This window comes from Amborella trichopoda, chromosome 1 (assembly GCF_054954075.1).
Source record: "Amborella trichopoda isolate Santa Cruz 75 chromosome 1, AtrichopodaSantaCruz75HAP2 v2.0, whole genome shotgun sequence".
Classification (NCBI taxonomy): Eukaryota; Viridiplantae; Streptophyta; class Magnoliopsida; order Amborellales; family Amborellaceae; genus Amborella; species Amborella trichopoda.
The window spans coordinates 56,235,701-56,258,656 of NC_142336.1; the positions used below are offsets into that span (position 1 = coordinate 56,235,701).

Sequence of the window (22,956 nt, forward strand, 5' to 3'; positions counted from 1 at the left end):
GGACGGTCAATTTTCAATATTTTAAGTTTTTATAGATTTGTTCGATCTATAATATTTTTTAAGCTTTAAATTTTATAATTAAAGAAGAAAATGTATTTTAAGGCTATCATAAAGATTTTCAATATTAAAACTACATTTCTTGATACTATTTGAAGGTGGGCTTTACTTTGATTGTTTAGAGCCTTGGCTCTATACAAACTGCACCCTTTAATGTTTTAGACATGTTTTTTTATTTAATTTCAAAATTCCATAAAAAATACACATGGCCATGAGTCGGAAAAGTCGAAGAAAAAAAAAAAAAAGCAGGTAAGACAGTTGAATTGTTGAAAAAATTAGGTGTATTTTAATGAATTTCCTTAAAACCTTGTAAAATCAACTCATGTTTAAATCGTCAATTTGAAGGAAAATATCAAAACTTAGATTTTCAAGACCCCAATATTTTTTCTTGTTTCTTTTAATGCTTGGGATTATAACCAAGTGAGTCAAAGATGAATGGAGGAGGGGTCAAGGCAAAGGTGTCTCGTGCCACGATATTACGCATTATCTCCATTCCGATCCGTTCGCATGTTAATATCCAAAAACCAAAAAGAAACGACCATTTGCCCTTGGTATAAGGGGTCAAAATTATTTCTACCCATGTGATTTGAAATTAATTGTAGTGTATCCAGCTCAAAGTTCAAAATAAATTTTTTTAGAGGTTGTGATATCCTAAGCTGTTTGATTTGACATTTTATGATCAAAGCTTTTTTGTATGTTTAAAATAAACATTTTTATGATAGGAAAAAGTTTATATAGAGCCGAGGCTCTAAAAAATCAAGTTAGAGCCAACCTCAAAATTTTAACTAGAAGATGTTGTTTTGACGTCCAAATATTCCCATGAACATCTCGATGTCAAGATGCATGGACATGAGAAAAAAAAAGGATTTCAAGTTTTGGAAATAGTGCATCTTGTAACATATTTTTGGACCATCAATTTTCAAAACTTTCAAGTTTTGCTTGATCTGCTCGATTTACACTATTTTTGAAGCTTTGAATTTTATTATAATTAAAGATAAAAATATATTTTAAGGCCATCACAAAAATTTCCACTATTGAAACTGCATTGCTTCTACATTATTTGAAGGTGTGGTTTACTTTGATTGTACAAACCGCACCTAATAGAAACAAACGGTTCGGTTTTTTAGCACTAGACCATTTATTGAGCCATAGCCTCTAATACCCATAGAATTCCCTAAATTAGGTGCATGGCGCATGTCCATTATCAATTAATATTTATAACGTTGCCAAAGATCATGATTTTTTCATGCCTTTGAATAAAAAAAAGAATAAAAGGAAATTTATCAAAATATTATATAAGAGATGAATTATTGAACATTTTACGCGATTGCAACTATTCCAACTTATTATTGAATATTTTTTTATGGGAAATTTTGAAATTAAATTTAAATAATAGATACCATATTGAGTAACTCATCTCCCATTAATATTTGTATAAATTTCCCAAAAACAAAAAAATTATAGGTTGCCTCCCAACTCAAACAGAGGCTACGACTCTGAAACCCTTACCACCCCTTACCATGGAGTGAACCTTCAGATAGAATGGTTTCTATGCCATTTGTATCTAAAGTTGCTACCATTGCAGCCCAAACATGAATGAACAAGTTTTCTTACAATGAGTCTTTGTGAATGAAGGGGATTTCCAACCATAAAAACAATAATGTTGGAGATAAATTTTGAATGAATTTTGGCGAAAATATTATCATCAGCCAATATTTTCCCAAATTTAACACTTTCCTAAATAATTAACTTGAGTTAGATTCATGTATTATTGTTACTTAATGCCAGTTTGGATGGACCACTAAATGGGGTTTGTACTGCTATTTTCCTATGCTTGAGTGGGAACAATACTACAATTCATTGATGCCACAGCTTTCCGTGTCCCTCGTGTGAAAAATATGCCCCATGTGTGGGCTATATGTTAATAGCAAAGAAAAGAACTTGTATTTTTTATTGGATTGTTTGCTACAAGAAAGTTTATCTATAGTACAAAAAGGTCTCTAGCTATTGGATGTGGAATTTGATAAATTGGAGTGTGTCACATAGCTCGAGAAATTGTTTTTAGATTAATGACACTCTTAGCTGCTCAATTTCATATCTAACGACTAAGAGTAATAGCTAACATCTTTGTACTAAAGATAAATGTTTTTATGAAAGTGTCCTAGCCTCTCCTACAGTGAATTGGATGGAACAACTAGGTTTGGTTCTCAACAACCACAGGGGACTCTTTGATATGTGGCTATAAAGACCTATGACTACTAGTCGAAATAGACTCCAACAATTCCAAGTCGGCTCACCGATTTTTCAATTAATTACATGTGGGCGTCTATTAGTAAGTGAGCTGCCATGTCACCCATCTAGGACCTCCTTAAGATTACCAAGAACTAATTTTAATATGGGATTGTAAATCATAAGACCGTTTATCTTTATTACAAATTCAAAATTATTCTTAGTCATTAGCTGTCATATTGGAGGACTTGATAAGTGTAACAAAGTTTAGAAAATTTTTTTCAAACTTTGGATCTAGTCAATGACACTCTTATAACCATCCGAATTGAAACCTAATGAATAAAAATAATTATAATGCCCCTTCTTATGAAAAGTAAATCGCTCCCTCTCTATACTTTTCCTTCCCATATTTCCATCATTCTGTGTGGAATGCCTTTTAAAAGAAGACCAAGAAGTTTATATAAGCTTGCAACCCTTAAACATAGAATTAAGGTGCACAGAAAAATTCCATAAAAGAAGTGTAACAATCCTAAACTTCAAAAAAAAAAAAAAAAAAAAAAAAAAAAAAAAAAAAAAAAAAAAAAAAAAAAAGAAAGAGGAAAGAAGAAAGTAAATTTTTAATGCATGATGATTCGTTTGAACATGATGGTCCTTAGGGACCATCTCTACTTTTCAAAGCTTTCGCTTAAAAGCTTTGTGGCTTCCTTGCTCTTGCCACATCCATTAAAGGACGTGGGCTTTAAGCGTTTAAAGCGTAAGCTAACGCTCACACCTGTAACGTAATAAATGAATAAAATAATATATTAGTAGAATTTAAATTCAGAGAGGTGAGGACTCCTACCTTAGAAAACTTATGAGATTTTTCTCTCTGGTCGAAACACAGTGAACTCCTCTCTCTAGCCGAATTTTTATCGGAAGCTCCCTCTCAAGTATTTGTGGGTAAGTGACATCGTCTTCTTGAAAAATAGTCTGTTTTTAATAAATAGTGATATTTCCGTCTAGGATCTTTATTTTATAAGTTTGTGTGTAAGTGACATCGTCTTCCTGAAAAATAGTTTATTTTTAATAAATAGTGATATTTCCGTCTAAGATCTTTATTTTATAAGTTTGTGTGTAAGTGACATCGTCTTCCTGAAAAATAGTCTGTTTTTAATAAATAGTGATATTTCCGTCTAGGATCTTTATTTTATAAGTTTGTGTGTAAGTGACATCGTCTTCCTGAAAAATAGTTTTTTTTAATAAATAGTGATATTTCCGTCTAGGATCTTTATTTTATCAGTTTTACGTGTAAGTAACCTCATTGTCCCGAAAAAGAATCCATTATTTTTAAAAATAAAACGAAATAATTATTTCTGCTTATTATCATGAATTTTAGGCGCGATAAATTTTCTGCGCACGTGACCTCATTATCTTGAAAAATAATCTTTCTAATAAAAATTGTAATATTTTATCTATGTTAGAAATTTTGAATGCTGTAAATTAGAAAAATAAATTTATTTATTTTCCTTGTTTATTGTTAGAAATAAATGTGATATTTCTGCTTTTAGTAAAATTGTGATATTTCTTTCTATTGTTCTGAATATTTAGACATTGTAAAATTCATGTGCAAATGACGGCCTTATTATTTAAAAAAATTGACATTTTTGCAATTGATTATAGTATTGTTGTGAAATGCTTATTTGTGGATTGATATCCCATAAATTGTGATAATTCCGTATTCTTGAATTTTTATAAGAATTTTTCTATACATATTAAATTGGCAATTATGCTAGAATGCCTTTACAAACTGTTACCTTTCTAAATTTGAGCCCAAAATATTTGATTGGTTATTTTTGAAATGTTATAGAGAGTGACTGTTATTAATGGTTTAAGTGAAATTCATATTAATGATTTCAGTAATATGTTGAGTACATGATATTGCTGCTTTCGAATGTTTAAAGAGATTTAGAAATAATTTAAGTATGCAAGTAGACTCATCCGGTTCGCCGGTGAGGTATAAGTGGACCTATCTGGGACGCCGGCAGGGATTAAGTGGACCTATCTAGGACGCCGATAGGGATTAAGTGGACCTATCTGAGATGCCGATAGGGATTAAGTGGACCCATCAGGACGCTGATGGGGTATATAGGTGACCTACTTGGGACGCCAGTAGGGTATTTTGTGAAATCCTTTGAATTATGCACTGCCGTTAAAAGTGTTATAAGCATTTCAATTACTCGGATTATACTTAATTATGCATTTATTGAAAGTGAAGTTGTTGATGCATTTCTGTTAATAGATCTCATTTTCGAAAATATTGATATCTTTCAATCATGATTATTTTTAGGATTATGATGATCACTTACTGAGTAGCCAAACTCATCAAACTATGGTAAACATTTTTTCAGGATAACTGTGGATTCATTTTGAGTGCTAGTCAAGATCAACCTTGGAAGATACTGTTGTTGTGCTAGCTTTCTTTATTTACTTTGTAAGACCTCGCCACTGTAAATTTGTCCTATCAATAGATGTATATATGTTTTGTCTGTCACATCTCAGGAATAACAGTATTGTAAATTCTTGGGGTGTGACAAGAAGGTTGTTGTGATATTGGAAAACCCTCTAATTGATCATCTCGATGACGAGATGTATGAAAAGAAAAAAAAAATTGAATCCTAAACATTATGTATCTTGCAACAAATTGTCTAGATCATCCATTTTTCAAGTGTTTAAGATTTTATATTTAGAGATGAAAATAGATTCTCAAGCCACCGGGTGACCTTTTGACACCAAAATTATATTTATCATAAAATCTTATGGAAACCACACCCTTTCCACAAACATTCCAAAAATATTGGAATATTTTTTAACGTTTCGGGGCCCATTTAAGAAAGGTGAGGTTTTGTATAAGGTGTCGACCTTAAAAAATTATGGTAAAGTGTACCTCAAAATCTCTTTAAGATATGTATTTTATTGCAAAAGTCTATTTTCTACCCCTATAATAGAATTGAAAGCTCCAAAAATAGTATAAATCTAGTGTATGTATGAGCACTCAAAAATCTTGAAAATAGACGGTCTAGATAATGTATTATAAAATGTTATATTTTTAAGATTTGAAATTCATTTTTTGCTTTATATTCATATATATCTTATCAAAGATGATCACTAAAAGAATTTTTTAGTGACAGAAATAACCTTTTTCGATGGTCCTTTTAGGTACATCTTATTTCTACAGTATAAGGACACTTCCCTATTGGATGATCGGAACCGTTGGTTTTAACGACCGGTCCCACCACTATAAGTTTGCCGCGTGTCGATCAAAGACGAGCCCACTAAGCAATTCAACTTAAATGGCCTGCGTTTTCTTGGAGCCTTCTCGTTCCTCAACTGCTTACCCAAAAATCGCTCATTCTTCTTTCCAATTAATTATCTTTTCCTATTTCATGGACATAGGGATGCCTTAAATTCCTCTTCTTTGACCTCTACAGAGAAAAATTCCTTCTCAGAATCTGCTTTTTTTATTTTCTAGGGTTCTTGGATTTTGAGGAATAATTCGGGATTTTTTTTGAATTTTTTAGGGCCAATAATCCATTCATTTTTAGGTTATTCAGTCCCTTCCAGCCATAAAATCTGACATTTAGGGTGTCTGACTGTAATTGGGCGAGGAGAGTGCCTCATCCTTCATATTTATCAGATTCATGGTTAGTGTATGCGTTATTTCTAAATGATTTGTTTTCCTGTTTCTCCACCATTTTGTTTTGAAATTTAACATGAATTTTGTAAAATTCTGGTATTTCTAGGGAAATTCTGATTTGGATTTCTGATTTTTAGTCGTTGTTTGAAGAAATTTTTTTAGTTTTTCAAAGCAATTTGTCTATTTAATTTTTTATTTAATGCGTGAATATTTGGGTTTGATAGCATTTCAAGGGAAGTATATCATACTCTTGCCTCTCTTTTTTTATGATTAAGTTGTTGTCGAGATTTTTTTGTTATCTTTCTTATGACATTGTTATCATGTTTTTACTATAATTTGTTTGTTTTTGGGCTTTGGAGAAGTTCTGATCATTTTCTGGTGAAATGTTAACTTCATTTGAAGCTTTTTGGCTAAATCATATATGAATTTTGTGAATTCTGATATCTATTTTTATCATTCATTAATACTGATTTATTCTTTAAATTTGCATGTGTAATCTCAGATCTGTGATTTCAATATCAATTGGTTAAGAACGTTTTGGATGTGAATTTGACAGATAAGGAGCGATTTGGAAGTAGATGTTAATGGTATGTATAAGGTGCACGTATTTATTTTTCTATGGTATCTATTATAGTATGAAAATTTTGGAAGTGAATTTTGCTGAAAATTCAAATAAATCTGGAGAGTTTTTCTTTTTTGTTCTAGTCATGTTCTTTGGACTCCATAATTTCTTTTTTTGCATCCACTCTCACTGTGGTGACAATTTCATTTTTCCAAATTTTGGTGATTTCAGATTTTTTTGTTAAAGCATCATATGATTGAGGGCGGTGTTAAAAAAATTGGACCGGTGGGTTGAACAGCTTACCCACTGGCTTTGAGTCAAACTAGTCCGGTCAGCAACTAGCTCAGTTGATTTGGCCAAATTAAAAATTAGAAAGACAAAAAAAGTGCAAAGGAAATTTTACATGTTCAAATGTTCAAGCAAGGGTTAGGAACTTCATATCATTCTAAAAACAACAGTTCGTTATTAAGAAACTTTTTAAATATGATTTCTAGATGTGTTAGGATGAGTCCTGATTTGGGGAGTTGGACCAATGACCTGCCGGTTCCAGTTTGACTCGGGCTGTTCTGGATCGAACTGCCAATTTTCTAAACACTGATTGAGGTTATCTTTGCAAATAATATGCTTGTCTAAATTTCTCTAAAACTTTTGCCATTTCCATTAAAATCTATGTAGAGCACAATTTACTACATTTCAATGAGATACCAACACCATTAACCAAAAAACAAAAAAAAAAAAAAAGAAGAAAAAGAAAAGAAAAACCTTCATATACATTGAACATTCTCCTTGTTTTTATTCATGTTTGAGATCAACTCCAGTTATCTTTGTTATGATGAGCTGCATGTGTATTGCAGTTGTTTACAATAACATGGGATGGATTGCTTTCTTCTGTCGCATAGAGGATGGAAGAAATCAGTGACAGGCCCCATATGGTTGGAGGACATCCCCATATAGAAGTGAGTTTCCTCCTTATATAATTTTCCCGATTTCCATACATGGATGAATTTTTTAGTACTTATTTTAATCATGGCATCCATTGCAAACCAGAATCCAACCACTTGGTTTAGCATTCAACAAACATTTTTTGGGAACTATAGGAAATGGAGTTATATGTCTTGTTGGAAGTTTGGAACATATGCATGTGCATGATGTGTATCCCATAACCATATACATGCAGGACATCTGATGTTTGTTCCCAAGATGAGCAGTGGCGATGAACTGTAATATAGACAATAGACAGGTTGGTCATTTCCGCACCATAGTTCCTCCCAATTGTCCATCTTGGGAACAGGCAGTAGATACCCTTGATGTGTATGTATATCATAAACATTATGTTCCTGCCGTACTTTTCAGTGCTTAAGGTTAACATTGTTTGGTGATTCAGATGGGATCATTACACGACAGATCAGAACTTGAATTTGAAGATGAGAGCCTGGTTAGCCCAGTAGCAATAAATAGAAAGGCACGTATTCTTGATGCAGTTCCTGGGGGACCATTTGGAGGGGTTTCACAACCCTGGACAGTCAAAAGAACAAGGGGTGGATTGTTCTCGAGCATAAGGACTGTAATATTTGGGACAAAAATCAACTTACTACTGCCTTTTGGTCCTGCTGCCATATTGGTTCACTATTTCATTGGACATACAGTGAGTTCTAATGACATTTTACTAGTACTTTTTGTTATGTTACATATGAAATCATTCTATGTTGAAATGCCTCATTTCCATCATCTTTGTTTCTTAAACTTAGTTTTTTGTCGATGACTTGGTTTCTCTAGTGGAATAAATAGTTGCTTTGTTGGGAAGTGGTGACCAATTGCTGTTCCTTTTCATTCCAGTCAATGTTTTACTACTCAGGCGGGTTGATTTGGACATGCCTGAGTAACTCGCATTCGGCAACTTGCCTTGCCTGAGTCCCCCCAAATCAGGGGGACCTATATAACATAAATTTTGTATGAAGATACTTATATTCATATTAAATGACTTAAATCAATTACAAAAATACCTTCTTTTTTTTTGAAAAATGTTAACATTGTACTCATATTTAGTTGCCAAAAGATATGCCGCTCCAGCGGGAGCATAATCTCCATTTTCTCCCTCTGGTAAATCTCAAGCTAGTAATATTTTTTGGACCCCAAACTTTGGGGATGTGGCCCCTTGAGCATAGCAACCAACCTCAAAAGAGAAAATTATCAAATCGCATGTTCTATGTGCTTGAATAAGGAATGTCCAATTTTCAGCAGGCAAGATCTTAGTGTTGAAGAACTCAAAATCCATCTTTTCTTGTTTAAAACATGATTCTTAGTTGGATCTCAAGAATTCAAATAAATAAATAAAAATCTCTGAAGTACCCTCGTTGGCTGAGGGAGTTAATGTACAGTATTACTCCCATGGGAGCATACTATATGCTCTCCATCCCTTTTAATATATTTTTCAAAAAGATGTTAACATTGTACTTATTTGTATTTTTATCTTTATCCTTTTTAGTTTTATATTTTTTAACATAAATTGTATACTATATTATTTTCTCATTTTTTATACTAAAGATTATTTTCTTAAAAAATGAGAAAATAATCTTTAAACATTTTTTTATTTATTTAATTTTCAAAATAATTTCACATATTTTATATGCATTTTTATTGTTTATATATATAAATATTTTTTTTATTTTATTTTTTATTTATTTATTGGTAATGTTCCTTATTTCATTCTTGAACTGGCTATGTTGCAGGGAGTGGTTTTTCTTCTCAGCTTGATAGGTATAGTCCCATTGGCTGAGCGTTTGGGTTATGCTACTGAGTAAGTATATATTATGAAAATTATACATTGCATATATGAGCATCTTGACTTGTCGCTGATTTTGAGCAACTCTAATAATGCAGGCAGCTTGCTTTCTTCACCGGATCTACAGGTATGTTTCGTTCTTATACACATTTGTACAAATTAGAGATACTCAAGTTTCCATTTCATTTTTATTTGATACTACATGTTCACAATATCAGGAAAGTTTTTTATCAGTTTTCCAGAAAATCAACTTTTGGTACTTTATTTGGATGATGCCAACTTTTTAGGCTCTTAGGCATTTGTATGTGATATATTAAGAACAAGTGAATGATATGATGCACACATGTACTTCTAAGCATCACAAGTATTTTTGTTTGGTTAAGCCATAAGTACTATATAGGTGGATTATTATTCGTGTCTTTGTTCTAAGTAACAAGCTGTCCTTCTAAGTTCTCTTTCTAGATTTTTTTTTTTTTGAGAGAAAGTTGACTTTCTTTCTAGAGTTCTTAAACTATTGAATTTTTTAACTCACTGTTTTTGAACTCGGCTAAGGAGACTCGGATTCAGCCGAGTTACTCAGCCTTGGCCTAGGGGCGAGGCCTAGTGCTGTGTACCGGTTATTTATATATTATGTATCCCCAGCTATAATCACACGGGTCTATTTGACTTATTGGCTGTTATAACTTTTTTTTTAACATGACATGAACTTGGCCGAGTAACTCACCTTGGCCAAGGTCTGAGTACGTTGGCCGAGTCGATTTTCTGAACACTGTTTGAACTTCTTGGACACGGACGGCGTCCTTTATTGAGATAGTTACATGATGTTCCTTTTAGTATGCTGCATTCACCACTTTTGCATGCATTGAGGGAACAGTTTCTTATGTGGTAGATCTAACTATTATAAACTGGAATGCATTTCGGCAATGTTTCTAAAATTTTGGAAAATTTACTGGAAAACAGATCTTCCCTCATTCGATTAAGTTTTCTCATGATAGTAGTATGAAATGTTTTTACTACTTTAGTTTCATCTTAAGCAAAAGATTTTAATTTCTTCACCATGACATACACCTGTTATCTTCTAACTAGTGGCCTTTATAAAGAGCTCTATATTTATATAAAGCTTTTTTTTTTTTCTTATTTACTAGTACTGTTTTTGACATGTTTGCAAGTATTTGAAGTATCCAAGGTTTGTATTATTATAGAGAATAACTTTTGTAGTATGATTTTGCAGTTGGTGGTCTCTTAAATGCGACTTTTGGAAATGCTACAGAGATGATAATATCACTTTATGCTTTGAAGAATGGGATGATACGTGTTGTCCAACAGTCCTTACTAGGGTCTATATTATCTAATATGTTGCTTGTGCTTGGATGTGCTTTCCTATTCGGTGGAATCATGCACAGTAAGAAGGATCAAGTTTTTAACAAGGTATGGTTTATTTGCCCCGGAGATAATTGTCTTTAGACCCTACTACTGAGATGACAATAAATCTAAATGACAAGAACAACAAAAACAACAAATTCTTTAATACTAACTCTTGTCATTCTATATTTCGAGGGATAGACTTTTCAGAGTAATAGATGGTGTATGTTAAATGGCAGGCAGCTGCTGCAGTGAACTCGGGCTTGTTATTAATGGCTGTCATGGGCTTGCTGTTTCCAGCTGTGCTCCACTTCACCCACACTGAGGTTCATTTTGGGGATTCAGAGTTGGCTCTCTCAAGATTTAGCAGTTGTATCATGCTACTGGTATATGGCTGCTATCTCATTTTCCAGTTGAAGAGTCACTCGAATCTTTATGCACCAGTCAATGAGGTAGGTTCTGTTTGTCATGACAACCATAAACTTCAACTTTGGTGTGTCCTTACTTTTCCATTGGATCTACTTCAATGCCCCTGATTGTGTTTGTAACCTGTTTACCATATTGAATGATTAACAAGGAAAACCTAGCCAAGAATAAATAAGCAATTTAAAAAGTATTACGACTTTATCTGACTTATCTTCTGAATGAGGATATGGCCCTTGATAGAATAAATTGGTAGAACAGGATTCGGGTAGCCGACCCCAAAAAGTGGGGATAAGCCTCGAATGATGGTGATGATAACGATGATGATGATGATTTCGACTTTATCCATTGGTCTTACATGCATTCTTTTGTGGTTCTGGAACAACCTTTACACTTGAATGCACCTTGATAGGCACCATTTGTGAACCTTTGTCAGTAAGGGATGATAAATCTATATCTTGCATCATGATATGTTTGGTTCATTTCACCATCGAAAATTAGTTGGAAATAATTTTGATGGTGGAAATTTTATGTATTGTTTCTAATTTACATTGTGCAAATGAGAAGACATGATGCACAACCATTCCACAGGCTAGAGTTCAGTATATATTGTTTGCTTAAATTGACTTGCATTTCGGTTGTTTAACATTCTGCATTCTTTTAGGGAGGAAGCCCAACTGAGGGAGATGCAGAAGAGGATGAAGCTCCTGAGATAAGTCAATGGGAAGCAATAATGTGGCTAGCAGCTTTGACAATTTGGGTTTCCTTTCTCTCGGGATATCTTGTGGATACTATAGAGGTAATGTTCTCTTTGTTGTTTTGAAATATCTTTTTAGATTTCATCTTGGAGATCAGTTCTCAAAAAAATCTGAGGCACATTATTTTTTATTGATACTGTTATTGGGGAACCATTTTCATTTTATGGGTAAGCTTCTGATTTGTTAGATTTTTAGTACCAAATTTGGTAAAGTCAAGATGTTTTGTTTCTCAACATTCATTGTTTGTTGTATGGAATTTTTTATGCTGATTCAGGGAGCATCCAAGTCATGGAATATGCCTATTGCTTTCATTAGTGTTATTCTACTTCCCATTGTGGGGAATGCTGCAGAGCATGCAAGTGCCGTAATGTTTGCAACTAAAGATAAACTGGTAATTGTTTCTATGAGATTACTTTATGAAGCCTTCTTCAATATGTCTTGACCTTCTACATCCCTTTTTTGTCTCTTGCCAATTTCTTTGTTTAATTTACTTGTGCAGGATATCTCATTGGGAGTTGCAATTGGATCATCTACACAAATATCAATGTTCGTGGTACGTTACTATGCTAATATATATATATAGTAAGCTAGAACCCAACAAGACCCAGTTTTTGAGTTCTTAGTAATTCATGTGATCAGATTTAGTTTGTAATTTTGGTGCTTTCCTAGATAGTCACTTTTCTCTTATGTTCTTCTCTTGTTTATACGGTTACATTTCTTGCTTATATGGTCACATTGATTTGGACTTTGAGTTTCTTTTGGTTTTGTGAGTTATTTGTACACACCATCCATTTGTGTTTCCCAGGTGGCCAGGTTATTTGTTAGACTTCACAAATCACTTTAGATCAACATCCTTTTTATTCTTTATTTTTTTGATAGTTAGACCAAGCGAGAATCTGAGTTCTTATCCTTTGTCATATGCATCTTAATACCTAGTTTGCTTTCTACAAGTTTAATATTTGTTGTGATTTTGATTTCAGATCCCCTTCTGTGTGGTTGTGGGATGGATTATGGGGCAGCCAATGGACTTGAATTTTCAATTGTTTGAGACTGCCACTCTTTTTATGACAGTCCTTGTTGTAGCTTTTCTACTGCAGGTTTGTTTATGAAACAATTTGAAAGTCTTACTCCTTTGTGTTAATGGTACAGAGAATGAATTATATATAATTGAATTGAAAATTGGAAACTCCTTCATTACTAGCATTTACCAAAAGCTAGTCAGTTGACTGGTTACAGATGAGATGTTTGAATTGTTTTCCTGCATACTATAAACACTCGTGATTTTTTGTGGTTTATGAAGACATATGTTGCCAATAAGATTAAAATATGAAATTGTGAGTACTTGCACCTTATTAGTAGAGATTCTAAATTTTGATACCACATCCATTTGCAGGAAGGCACTTCCAACTACTTCAAAGGGCTGATGCTCATACTCTGCTATGTTATTGTTGCAGCTAGTTTCTTTGTGCATGTTGATCCAAAAGCAGGTCAGTCCCTCATGTACACTTGTTCAACTTGCTGACATGAAGAACACGATTTAAAAATGAAGAAATCTTCAGTATCACAAAAAAAGAAGAAGAAGAAATCTTCCCATAAATTAGAGCAAGTTTGTGATCCAACGAACATTCATTTCTCAAATGAATCTTTTTTTCTGGTTGAATAATCCTAAATTCCTATTTTATTTTATTTTTTGATAATGTTAACCTTTAATTTAAAAGAAGGAAATATACAAGATACCTTGGCAAACCACAAGCGACGGTGCTCAAGGGATAGATCAAACAAACAGCTGAATCAAAATCCTCTTTTAAGAGGTTAAAATGGGGCACAACAACCTATGAAAACATGTTGATTCACAAAACAAAAGGAGAAGGCAAAAAACCCAAAAAAGGTTGTCTCTTAGGATAGCTCCTATCCCTGACAGGCCTGGGTTGCCAAGAGAGCACCCGTCAAAATTAAGTTTTAAGATGCCCGGGGGTGGAGGTTTCCATCAGGATGCCCATTGGAGTATATTTCTCCAGTCTTGGCTGACAGCCAAGGCAGAAACTCCTTTGAAACACTGATGATTCGTTGCCCAAAAGATTATCATAGACTTGAGCTTGTTGAAAACTTTGTGCCAAGTAGAGAATTCCCCCTGAAGATTATGTTGTTGCGCTCGAGCCAGATGACCCACAGAGCTGCTGCCACCATGGACTTCCAAAGAAGAATCCCAGCCTTATGCCAAGGGTAAGGTTGAATAGAGGTGAGGATGGAAGTCACTGCTGCTGGTAGCACCCATTGCACATTAAACAATTTGAGAATGAAACCCCAAATGTTAAAGGCAATTGAACAGTAGTAGATGATCGTTGGTCTCTTCTGCCTCAAGATGCATGACACATCAATTAGGAATGGGGATCCCTCTTCTTTGCAATTGATCTACTGTGAGTACTCTCTGGGAGAGTGTCAACCACGTGAAGATCTTGATTTTGGGTGGTGCAAAAGATGTCCATACCTGGGCTGCAACAGCGTTGGGAGCTAGAGGGAAGGTTGGTGGAAGAGATAGGCTGTGGTAGAAAGAGGAGACAGAGAAGGTTCCTGTCGGGGACCAAATAATTTGATCTTGATCCGAGGGGGGGAGGAAGTGAGATTGAAGTTCTACCACTAAGGTGGCAAAGTTTTCAATCTCAAGATGCATGAGAGGCCTTCTGAAAGTAGGATTCCATGAGCAAAATGAACCGGCCTAAATTCCTATTATTTTGAAACATCATTTTCAGCACAAGTCATTTTGTTTGCTAAAGATATTTTTGAAATAATGTATTAGGGAGACTTCCAATTCTGTAGTGTTTGTTAAAATTTACATTGGTATCTAAAATTTAGGAATACTTATATAATGTCCATGTTTGCTTTTGCAGGGGCTGACTAGGTTGTGGCTAATGTGGGGACCTAGAATTCTTTTACACAAAAGCAACAAAAACCAAACTCTTGCTGAGAATACGGCCTCTGTATATTTATTTAGGCCATGAGAGCAGTTTTCCAGCAAGCCCTGCTACAGTCTAATTCATCTAACTGTTACTGCTGCCGTCTAACCATTGCTGTCATTCTTGGTCAATGGATGGCAAGAAAGGAACAAAAAGAAAAAAGAAGAGGTAATTTAAGAGGAAGAGGAGCAGTAGTGGCTTTCTTTTGCCTGTGAGATGTAGGTGTATGGAAAGAAGGTTTTCTTTTCTGATTTATTTTTTTACCTTGTTATTTTATGTGATTTTGGAAATGATATATATGTCTGCTGTTCTAAGCCTGTAATGCTTTTCATGGTCTAGTAACATCTACCTTTTTCATTGATAAGTAACTAGCAATTAAATATTTCATTGTATATGTTCTTGAGGTAAATGAAACATAATTTGAAGATTGTTTATTGTTTGTGAATTCTCCACAGATGTGGATTCCATTTGTACAGTTTTTCTATAATGCCTGGTGAAGATACTAGTAAAATTATTTTATTTAATTCTGTTGACAATTATTGCCGATATACACGGATTCAGATAAATATAAAAATAATTTAGGGTTCTCAAATAGATATGTGAAAATTTCTGGGTTCCAAAAGAGTAAATAGGAACGCAACTATCTTCTCCTCTCCTTGATTTTTCGATCTTAAGCAAGGGCCAAACGGGCTTCCAAGACCATCATTTGTTGATGCTGTTTTTTTTTTTTATCAATGACTTTGCATGTTTGTACTAAAAAGTTGACCTCTGAGCTTAACTAGGTTAGATCTTTTCTCATGAAAAGCCTCCCTTCTTTTGAATTTCCAATTATTCATGAAACAGCAAATTTTGCATTTATAATAAAATAAATAAATAAAAACTTTGAATTTTTGGAGACTCCAAGACCAGAACTAGGGGCATTGGTATCAACTGTATATCACTTCCATTTGATCTACAACTCGGGCTGCCAATGGTCCGGGCCGAGCCAAAACTTCAGGCCATGCGTGGGCTCATTTTGGGCCAAAACGGGTTTCAGGGCAGGCTTGGGCCTAGGCAGGGCAGCCCTTTTTAGGGCCGGGACGGGCTTTTAACATTTAAAGCAGAGAGAGAATATGGATAAGAGAGGCGGATGGATTTTGAGAGACAGAGAGCGGCGGTGGGGGTAGGGAATGAGGTGGGTGAGTGCCACGTTCTTTTTTTTTATAGATATTTTTTTTGGCTTACAAATAAAAACATTTGAAGAGAGATTTAAAAAAAAAAAGCTTTTAATTGGGCTGGGCTTATATTTGGGCCAGCCCATGCCCAGCCCAAAAACACACTCCAAGGCTGGGGCGGGCTAATATTCGCGCTCTAACTGGGCCTGGTCGGCCCGAACCTGGCCGGTGGCAGCCCTATCTGCAACACCATGACGTGCAACACTAGCAACTGAGATACAGCTCTCTTAGCTTTTTCTTTGGATGGGGGAAAGAGAATGAGACCCATTATCCCTGCTTACTAATTAATCTCAATGCCCCCAACCTAACATTGAAAAATCAGAAACAAATAACCAGTTTTCATCCTCTGCAGATAAATAAGCAAAAATAATTGGAGAGAGAGAAAATTTGGTCATTTCGATTAAATGAATTAACAAGCCACATGAAATCACAGAATTATGCGAGCAATGGCAACAAACACTTTTGTACAATCCCTAGCAGCTTTTGTCCTCCACGAATGAATTGCAAAAATGAGAGAGAAAACGACCGCGCAACATTGACAAACTCATCAATGTAGCAACCTCCTAACATACATTTCTCAACCATGAAGATAGGAAGCTATTTCACTTGATGCCAGCTCACATTTAAGTGTGCAGCACCAACCACATGGATGAGAGAAGCCATGAAAACAAACCTGCTATTCATTACAAATTTCTTCTGAACCAGCCTCAACCCGAGCCCGTTTCCTACTCTCCGATGCTTTTGATTCAGTTTCAGAATCGGTACCTCCGCTGTTAGCAGTAGTAGCCATTGGCTCAACATGGCTTGTTGAGAGAGGAGAACCAGCCTCTCGGGCTGATGTAGATGGTGCAGTGGAGCTATGCCCACCCATCAAATTGTACCCAGCTTTTGTTTGTTCTTCTAGCATCTTTTGCAATTGCCGTGCATGCTCCTCAATCCTCAGCTGAAGGGCCCTTTGTATCTAATGAAAAGTATCACAGAAAAAAATAATAATCATATTTTCGTTGGGGAGATAATGGAAGGAGGATCGACAGAGAAATGAAAGAAATGAGTATAGGATTGTGCTGAAACTGGGCACCTCAAGCTGTTCATGAAGCTGCTTTTGAACCTCCATCTGTAACCGTAAAGCCTCTGTGACCTTCATGCCCCTACAAATCAGCAAACGCATGTAAAGAAATGCATGTACAAAAAGAGAAATAGAAAACATATATATATATATATATCTATATATATATATATATATATATATATAGAACTGAAATCAATAACCTGTATCCAATACTAAAGGAAAAAGTAATCAAAATTTGAAACAAACAAGGCTGCAATGACAGAATATTAATCATAAATTTTAGAATAAGCACCAAAACATTAAGAAAACATACTTATTATATAGAAGTAACAAATGACAGGTTCTTTTCTTTTCGGTAACGACGTTGGGGGCTCTGTGTGCGTGCTCACACGCGAGAGAGAGAGAGAGAGATGAGAGAAGTCGAAATAAATTTCTTGTAGTATGTAATATGAGAACCGCATTGCTTTTTTCTCTTTGAGATCCTATATTGGAAAAAAAATTTCAGGTGAACTATCAGCTCCATAGATGCTCAGAAGACTACAGTTTGCTTACCAATCAGGACTTGGGATAAAATCCATCATTTTTGGACTTCCTGGACTGGCAATTTGAAACAATTTTTCAGGAAACTTTAGTATAAACAAGTATGTTTGATGGGTCATAAAGGCCAGTTAAAGGAATTAAAGCAGATCAAGTAATGCTTCAGATTGAATCTGAAATATATCCCACCCTCAATTAGAAACAATAAAAAGAGTGAGTAACAAAAAGGTGATCAGGAACTCACATCTTAATGTCAATCCTACTTTCACCATCAGTTGAGGGCTGCTGCTTCTCTTCAAATTCGGAATTCTTTTTATCTGAGCAACAGAAATGACAGTCAGTAGCAAATTTAAGATACTCAAAACCATGCAACATTGAGAAGAACAGTTAATAATGAAAAAATAACAGCAATTGGTTTGTATGGAAAGTAAGATGATGCACAGCATTGCGTAAACCATAATCCGGTAGAGTCTCAATTCTTTTTTGAAAGATAGTGGACTCTGAATGCTATAGTCCACTGGGGTCATACACAATGGAACAATGGATTTTTTTTTTTTGGGAGGGAGGGGGGGGGGGGGGGGGGGGGGGGGGAAGAGGGGTGTTGTGTGTTCCATGTTCCGTGGAACCTCCGCCGCTGGGGTCATTGCCTGTTCTAGTTGGCCCCACTTAGACCTTGTAGTGGACAAGGCTCGGGCCATGGTTTCAGTAGCAATAATCTTTCCAACCGGTTCAGTGGAGAAACAAGGTAAGACTAACATGACAATAGAAATCAAAACACCCATGCCTTTCAAAATGAACACAATGACTGCATGTTTAAGTTTGAGCATGGCTAGATCATACCATTTTGGAAATACAACTTAAAACATTAACATCATTCTAGACACAGAAATAAAAATCCATATTACTACATTACCTTCTTTTACTTCAGGCAAGTACTTGGCGATACGGTATTTCTGCAAGCACACACATTAAATAAGATCCAAGCGCTAAGCAGTGCTAAGACCCACCCAATTCTCAAAGCTGCAGAATAGTCAATAGCATTCACCAAGCAGAAACCTGTGATTTTACCTGCAAGTGGCTCTTCACATGATAGATTGTCAAGCCTTCAACATTCATAAGCTTCAGTATACCCTTTGGTGTTGCTTCTGCAATCATAGCATAAAAATTTGAAGCTAAAAACTAATTTGAAGACCCTTCATGCAATTGTATCAAAAGGTAAGTTAAGATACATAGCCAAAAAATGTGAAGTAAAAAACTAATTCCAAGACCCATTCGGTGACTATATCCGGAAGCCGGCATAGTATAGTCCAGTCATCACGGTCCATTGGCTCATCAGTTTCCACTGAAATGATGGACAGTGATGGTGAGGAGCTGTCAGGCAGGAACCACCATTGCAGTCATCTCCTGTACTGGTGGATCCATTTCAACAGAAAGTAGGAATAAATGAACAATTATATATAAACACTCCATATATTGTAGAATTTTCCTGTAAGATATACTCACTTTCAGCTCCATCAAGCCTGTTGACAGCTTCTACAAAACACTCATGAAGCTCAGGAGTCCATCTCAGTCTTGGCTTATTTCCAGTTGAAGTTCCAGAAGGGGAGGGGGCAGAATAACTCTGGGTAGCTTCAGTATGCAATGACTGATGGTGTTTGGGGCTGCATTCTAATCCGCTTGTGCTCACAGATGAAATTTGAGGTGCCCCATAAATGTCCTAAGCAGATAACCCTATATGTTAAAGTTTATATACAAAGCAAGACAAACTGAGTTATTGCTGAATTTCTAAGCAAATAATTTTATTACAACTGCCTGTAATGATGAGGGCACTTAATAATAAAAAGGAACAAACGCTTCTTTGGAAAAGCAAAAAGGAAAAATTTGTTACGGAAAAGTGCTATGAAATCCAACCAACCATTAAAAGCCATAGTCTATTGTCATCACTAATACTATCGACTGAAATGAGAATGGTGATGGACAGAGTGAGCTTAAAATTGAGGTAAGGTTCCATTCATTTCATTGGACAGTGACAACACCCATGGGCTATGGTTTTCCATAGTCCATTGGATTATAGCATATTTTCCATTGCGTTCGCTTCACAATGCAAAAATTGGGAAACATTTCAAACCCACTATTCAGAGGAAAAAGAAAACCATATAGCTGCATATGTACTCACATCCAATCCAGGATTTTCCCCAATATCAGTGATAGCTAAGTCAAGATGATCCGATATAATTTGCCAATCAAACTGCTCTGTCACAATCATGTCATCATTTGGATAATTCTCAGAGCATAAGCCGGTATCCGATGCATTTCCAGACAAATTAAATAAGTCCTGTATTAGGTTCTCTGAAGTGTCATGCTCTTTGCTTTCAGTTTTCAGATCTTCACTTATAGACAAAAAAGAGTTCAAAGAGCTAGCTTTAGAAGCAGGCAATTTTCCTTTCAGAGGATCAGGGAGGAAGGGGAGGTTAGCAAGGTGCCGGTTATTCTCAGGAACTGATGAAGATGAAACATGTAAACTGGTACAAAAAGATGAAGATTGAGATAACATGTGCCTGGAACTTTCAGAATGAGAGAAAGAAGAACCAGGATTTGTGGTTTCAATATAGGGACTTGGGTTCCAAAGCTCATTTGTAGATCCTTGCTGTGAACTAGATTCATTACGAAATTGGGGCGGTAAGGGTTCATCAAAGATTTCAGGTTCGATGTTCAAAGCCATACGTGGAGATGAGAATTTGTCTATGGATGAAATCTGACTGACTGGTTCAGTATCAGATGAACCATGAAATGACATAGGGCAAGAAGTAAAACCATGTGGCACAAATTTTGGAGATTCACAGTGTCTTAAAGCGTCAACCCTTGTACGATTCATAATCTTGATTTGCAGCCAAAATTACAAACCAAATTAATATTGTAATCTGTTGTAGTCCTCTGATATCCCCTGACAAAACAACTACAACAAATAAACTGCTATTCCATAAAATTAACGAAAGAGTTTTGGATTTTGAAAATGGCTAAAACTACATCTGTTGTAAAAGCTGCAGTTTTCAAAGCAGAACACTAAACAATTATAAGTTTCAGTAGTGGATGCAACTTACCGTATTATTATCTGAAATGCCTTCTATGCTTCAAAGATGGTATCCATCCATTTAAACAATGGAGACCTGAAAGGCCTGCATATTCATCAAATAACAATAACTAATTATAGTAAATCATTTTGAACTGAAAAGGAATATGTATTTGAGCATTTAAAAGTAAAAAGTGTTTGACTATCAAATATCAAAGAAATAATCAATCCAAAGATTGAAGCTAATAATGTATTTTACAAACAGATACACTTCACATATTCAGTTTTTGGTTAATATTCTAGCTCCACCAAGAAAGTGTTTGCGCTCTACTAGAAAACCACCAATAATCTAAGAGAACAGAATTATAACTTTCCCTTACAATTAGGCTAGAGCATGTAAAACCAGTGTTATGAGATCTGTCGGCTTGTAATGAAGTAGAAGACATGCTGCAAGCTTGAAAAAGTGAATACAGCTAATTTGATCAAAACGCACTCAAATAGTAGCTGAAATTTATCACAGAAGCCCAAAAACAAGAGAGTTGCAGCATTTGGATAGGCTATAGCATGAACAAATTAATCAAATAGACTTCACTTGGGGTATGACTTCTAACCTAATAGTTAGTGCATACGGACCACTTTCCAGCTCATTCGACTCCTAACATCGAGATCAAGTTAGTAAGTCGAGAAAACTCAAACCTCAATGAAATTGAAATAACTGAAAATCACAAAGATTAAGAGATAAACAGTAGGAGATATGCATAGTACATCGAGCTACAGAAGGGAAAGAAAATGCTTCTAAGTTCTGTCATAAATGCAAAAATAATAGCATTAATAATAAATTAATAATGCTTTATTTTCAATCTAATCATTGAACAGAACTAATCAAACATTGGCAAAATTTAGAGAAAAAACAAATAATACAATAAAACAAAAACAATCATCTTATGGCAAAATCGGAGAACATGTCAGAGAACAATCAAATTTACCATTCATAACCTAATTTGCAATCACCAATCATCATGTTATTCCTACTTACAAGGCAATATACAACGGACTAACTTTCTAATCTCAAAAGAACTAAAAAAAGAGGAAGAAGCCCAAAATAATTCCAAACATTTTTCAGAAAACCTACAAATATCTCTCTCTCTCATAACAACAACGCAAATTCAACGGTTTGAAATGAAAAGAGAAGGACAAAAATTCATCTCACCTGGTTAAAAACGTCATGAACACTGAGAAATCAACATCCACTTTGAGAGAGAGCAAAATAATTCAAAATTTTCCAAAAATCGAAAAAAAAAAGCTTCTCACACCAAAACTCTAGAAATATAAAAGATAAGAAACCCTAATTATACAATGATCCATGCGAAGGACATGAAACAAAACATCAGCCAAATATGGAAAGACAGTAATTTTACAAAATAAAATTCAAGAAAAAATTGAATTTCCTTACCCTATGGTGGAATTTAAATCGGGGAACAAAAATGAAATTGATTTCTCAGTTTCAAAAAATTCCCGGAATTTTCCAGATATGAATATGAAAATTTATCAAATGAATAAAAATGAGTTTTCACAGTTGCAAAAATAGCAGACGAGAGGCCTACGGCACTCAATCATTCTCCGCTTGAAACAATGAAATTTCTACAATGCCCATAAATTTTGGCTAGTATTTCTGAATTACCCTTTTGTTTTTAATTGGATAGATATACTCCTTTTATTTCCTATTATTACAGTAATACGGGTAGTTTTATAAAATTATCCAATTTCTTAAGGTATTAAATGCTCAACTTTGGTATAGTTATTGGATTTCAAATTTTGGGATGTAATCTTCATGGACCAAATCTCAAAGACAAAAAATTTAATCTGTAGTCTCTATATACCAAATAAATGGATGTCCCAAGATTGAAAAGAATCGTCCAATTTTTAGAGGGAAATATCTAAATATTTAAGAACTCAAAATCCAATTTTATTTATTGGAGATAATAATCCACTGTTAATTAGATCCCAAAATTTTGGATTAAAAAAAAATCCTTTGAAGTGTCTATTTTTCCCGAGAGAGATGTACAAAAAAATTTTGGATTAAAAAAAATCCTCTTTAAGTGTCTATTTTTCCCTAGGGAGATGTTGTACAATAATGCTCTCGTAGAGCACGTTGTACTTGCTAAAAATGTATATATAAATATTTATCATTAAATCTAAAACATGAATATTTTAATAATTGATCCAGTGTATCTCTGAAAATTGTTTCATGTGGGCTAGACCCTAT

At 34.7% G+C, this 22,956-nt stretch overlaps 2 protein-coding genes across 20 annotated transcripts; one reads left to right on the top strand and one right to left on the bottom strand.

Annotated features, from left to right (window-relative positions):
* The first annotated feature begins 5,643 nt into the window (after positions 1–5,643).
* Positions 5,644–15,234, top strand: LOC18440819 (vacuolar cation/proton exchanger 3). 9 transcript variants are annotated; one of them, XM_088846873.1, is made up of 16 exons: positions 5,644–5,966; positions 6,462–6,546; positions 7,016–7,124; positions 7,376–7,477; positions 7,699–7,761; positions 7,906–8,166; positions 9,251–9,318; positions 9,402–9,430; positions 10,535–10,731; positions 10,905–11,117; positions 11,753–11,887; positions 12,121–12,237; positions 12,346–12,399; positions 12,827–12,943; positions 13,240–13,333; positions 14,735–15,234. In XM_088846873.1, exons 5-16 carry the CDS (start codon positions 7,735–7,737, stop codon positions 14,743–14,745), a joined length of 1,323 nt encoding a protein of 440 aa, XP_088702999.1. In that variant the 5' UTR covers positions 5,644–5,966; positions 6,462–6,546; positions 7,016–7,124; positions 7,376–7,477; positions 7,699–7,734; the 3' UTR covers positions 14,746–15,234. The 9 variants fall into 9 exon arrangements, with proteins under 9 accessions (XP_088702999.1, XP_088702979.1, XP_088702996.1 ...); XM_088846853.1 differs by lacking the exon at positions 7,699–7,761; XM_088846870.1 differs by lacking the exon at positions 7,016–7,124.
* A 1,150-nt stretch (positions 15,235–16,384) lies between these two features.
* Positions 16,385–22,276, bottom strand: LOC18440818 (myb family transcription factor PHL6). 11 transcript variants are annotated; one of them, XM_020671480.2, is made up of 10 exons: positions 22,144–22,276; positions 21,302–21,345; positions 20,722–20,796; positions 19,797–20,564; positions 19,124–19,337; positions 18,689–18,765; positions 18,534–18,573; positions 17,865–17,937; positions 17,093–17,162; positions 16,385–16,975 (listed from the first exon to the last, which is right to left on the bottom strand). In XM_020671480.2, the coding sequence occupies exons 4-10, from the start codon at positions 20,493–20,495 to the stop codon at positions 16,691–16,693; spliced, it is 1,458 nt and encodes a 485-aa protein (XP_020527139.1). In that variant the 5' UTR covers positions 20,496–20,564; positions 20,722–20,796; positions 21,302–21,345; positions 22,144–22,276; the 3' UTR covers positions 16,385–16,690. The 11 variants fall into 11 exon arrangements, with proteins under 11 accessions (XP_020527139.1, XP_020527141.1, XP_088702956.1 ...); XM_020671482.2 differs by having other exon boundaries at positions 21,901–22,276; XM_088846830.1 differs by lacking the exon at positions 22,144–22,276 and adding an exon at positions 21,823–21,871.
* Between the last annotated feature and the right edge of the window lie 680 nt (positions 22,277–22,956).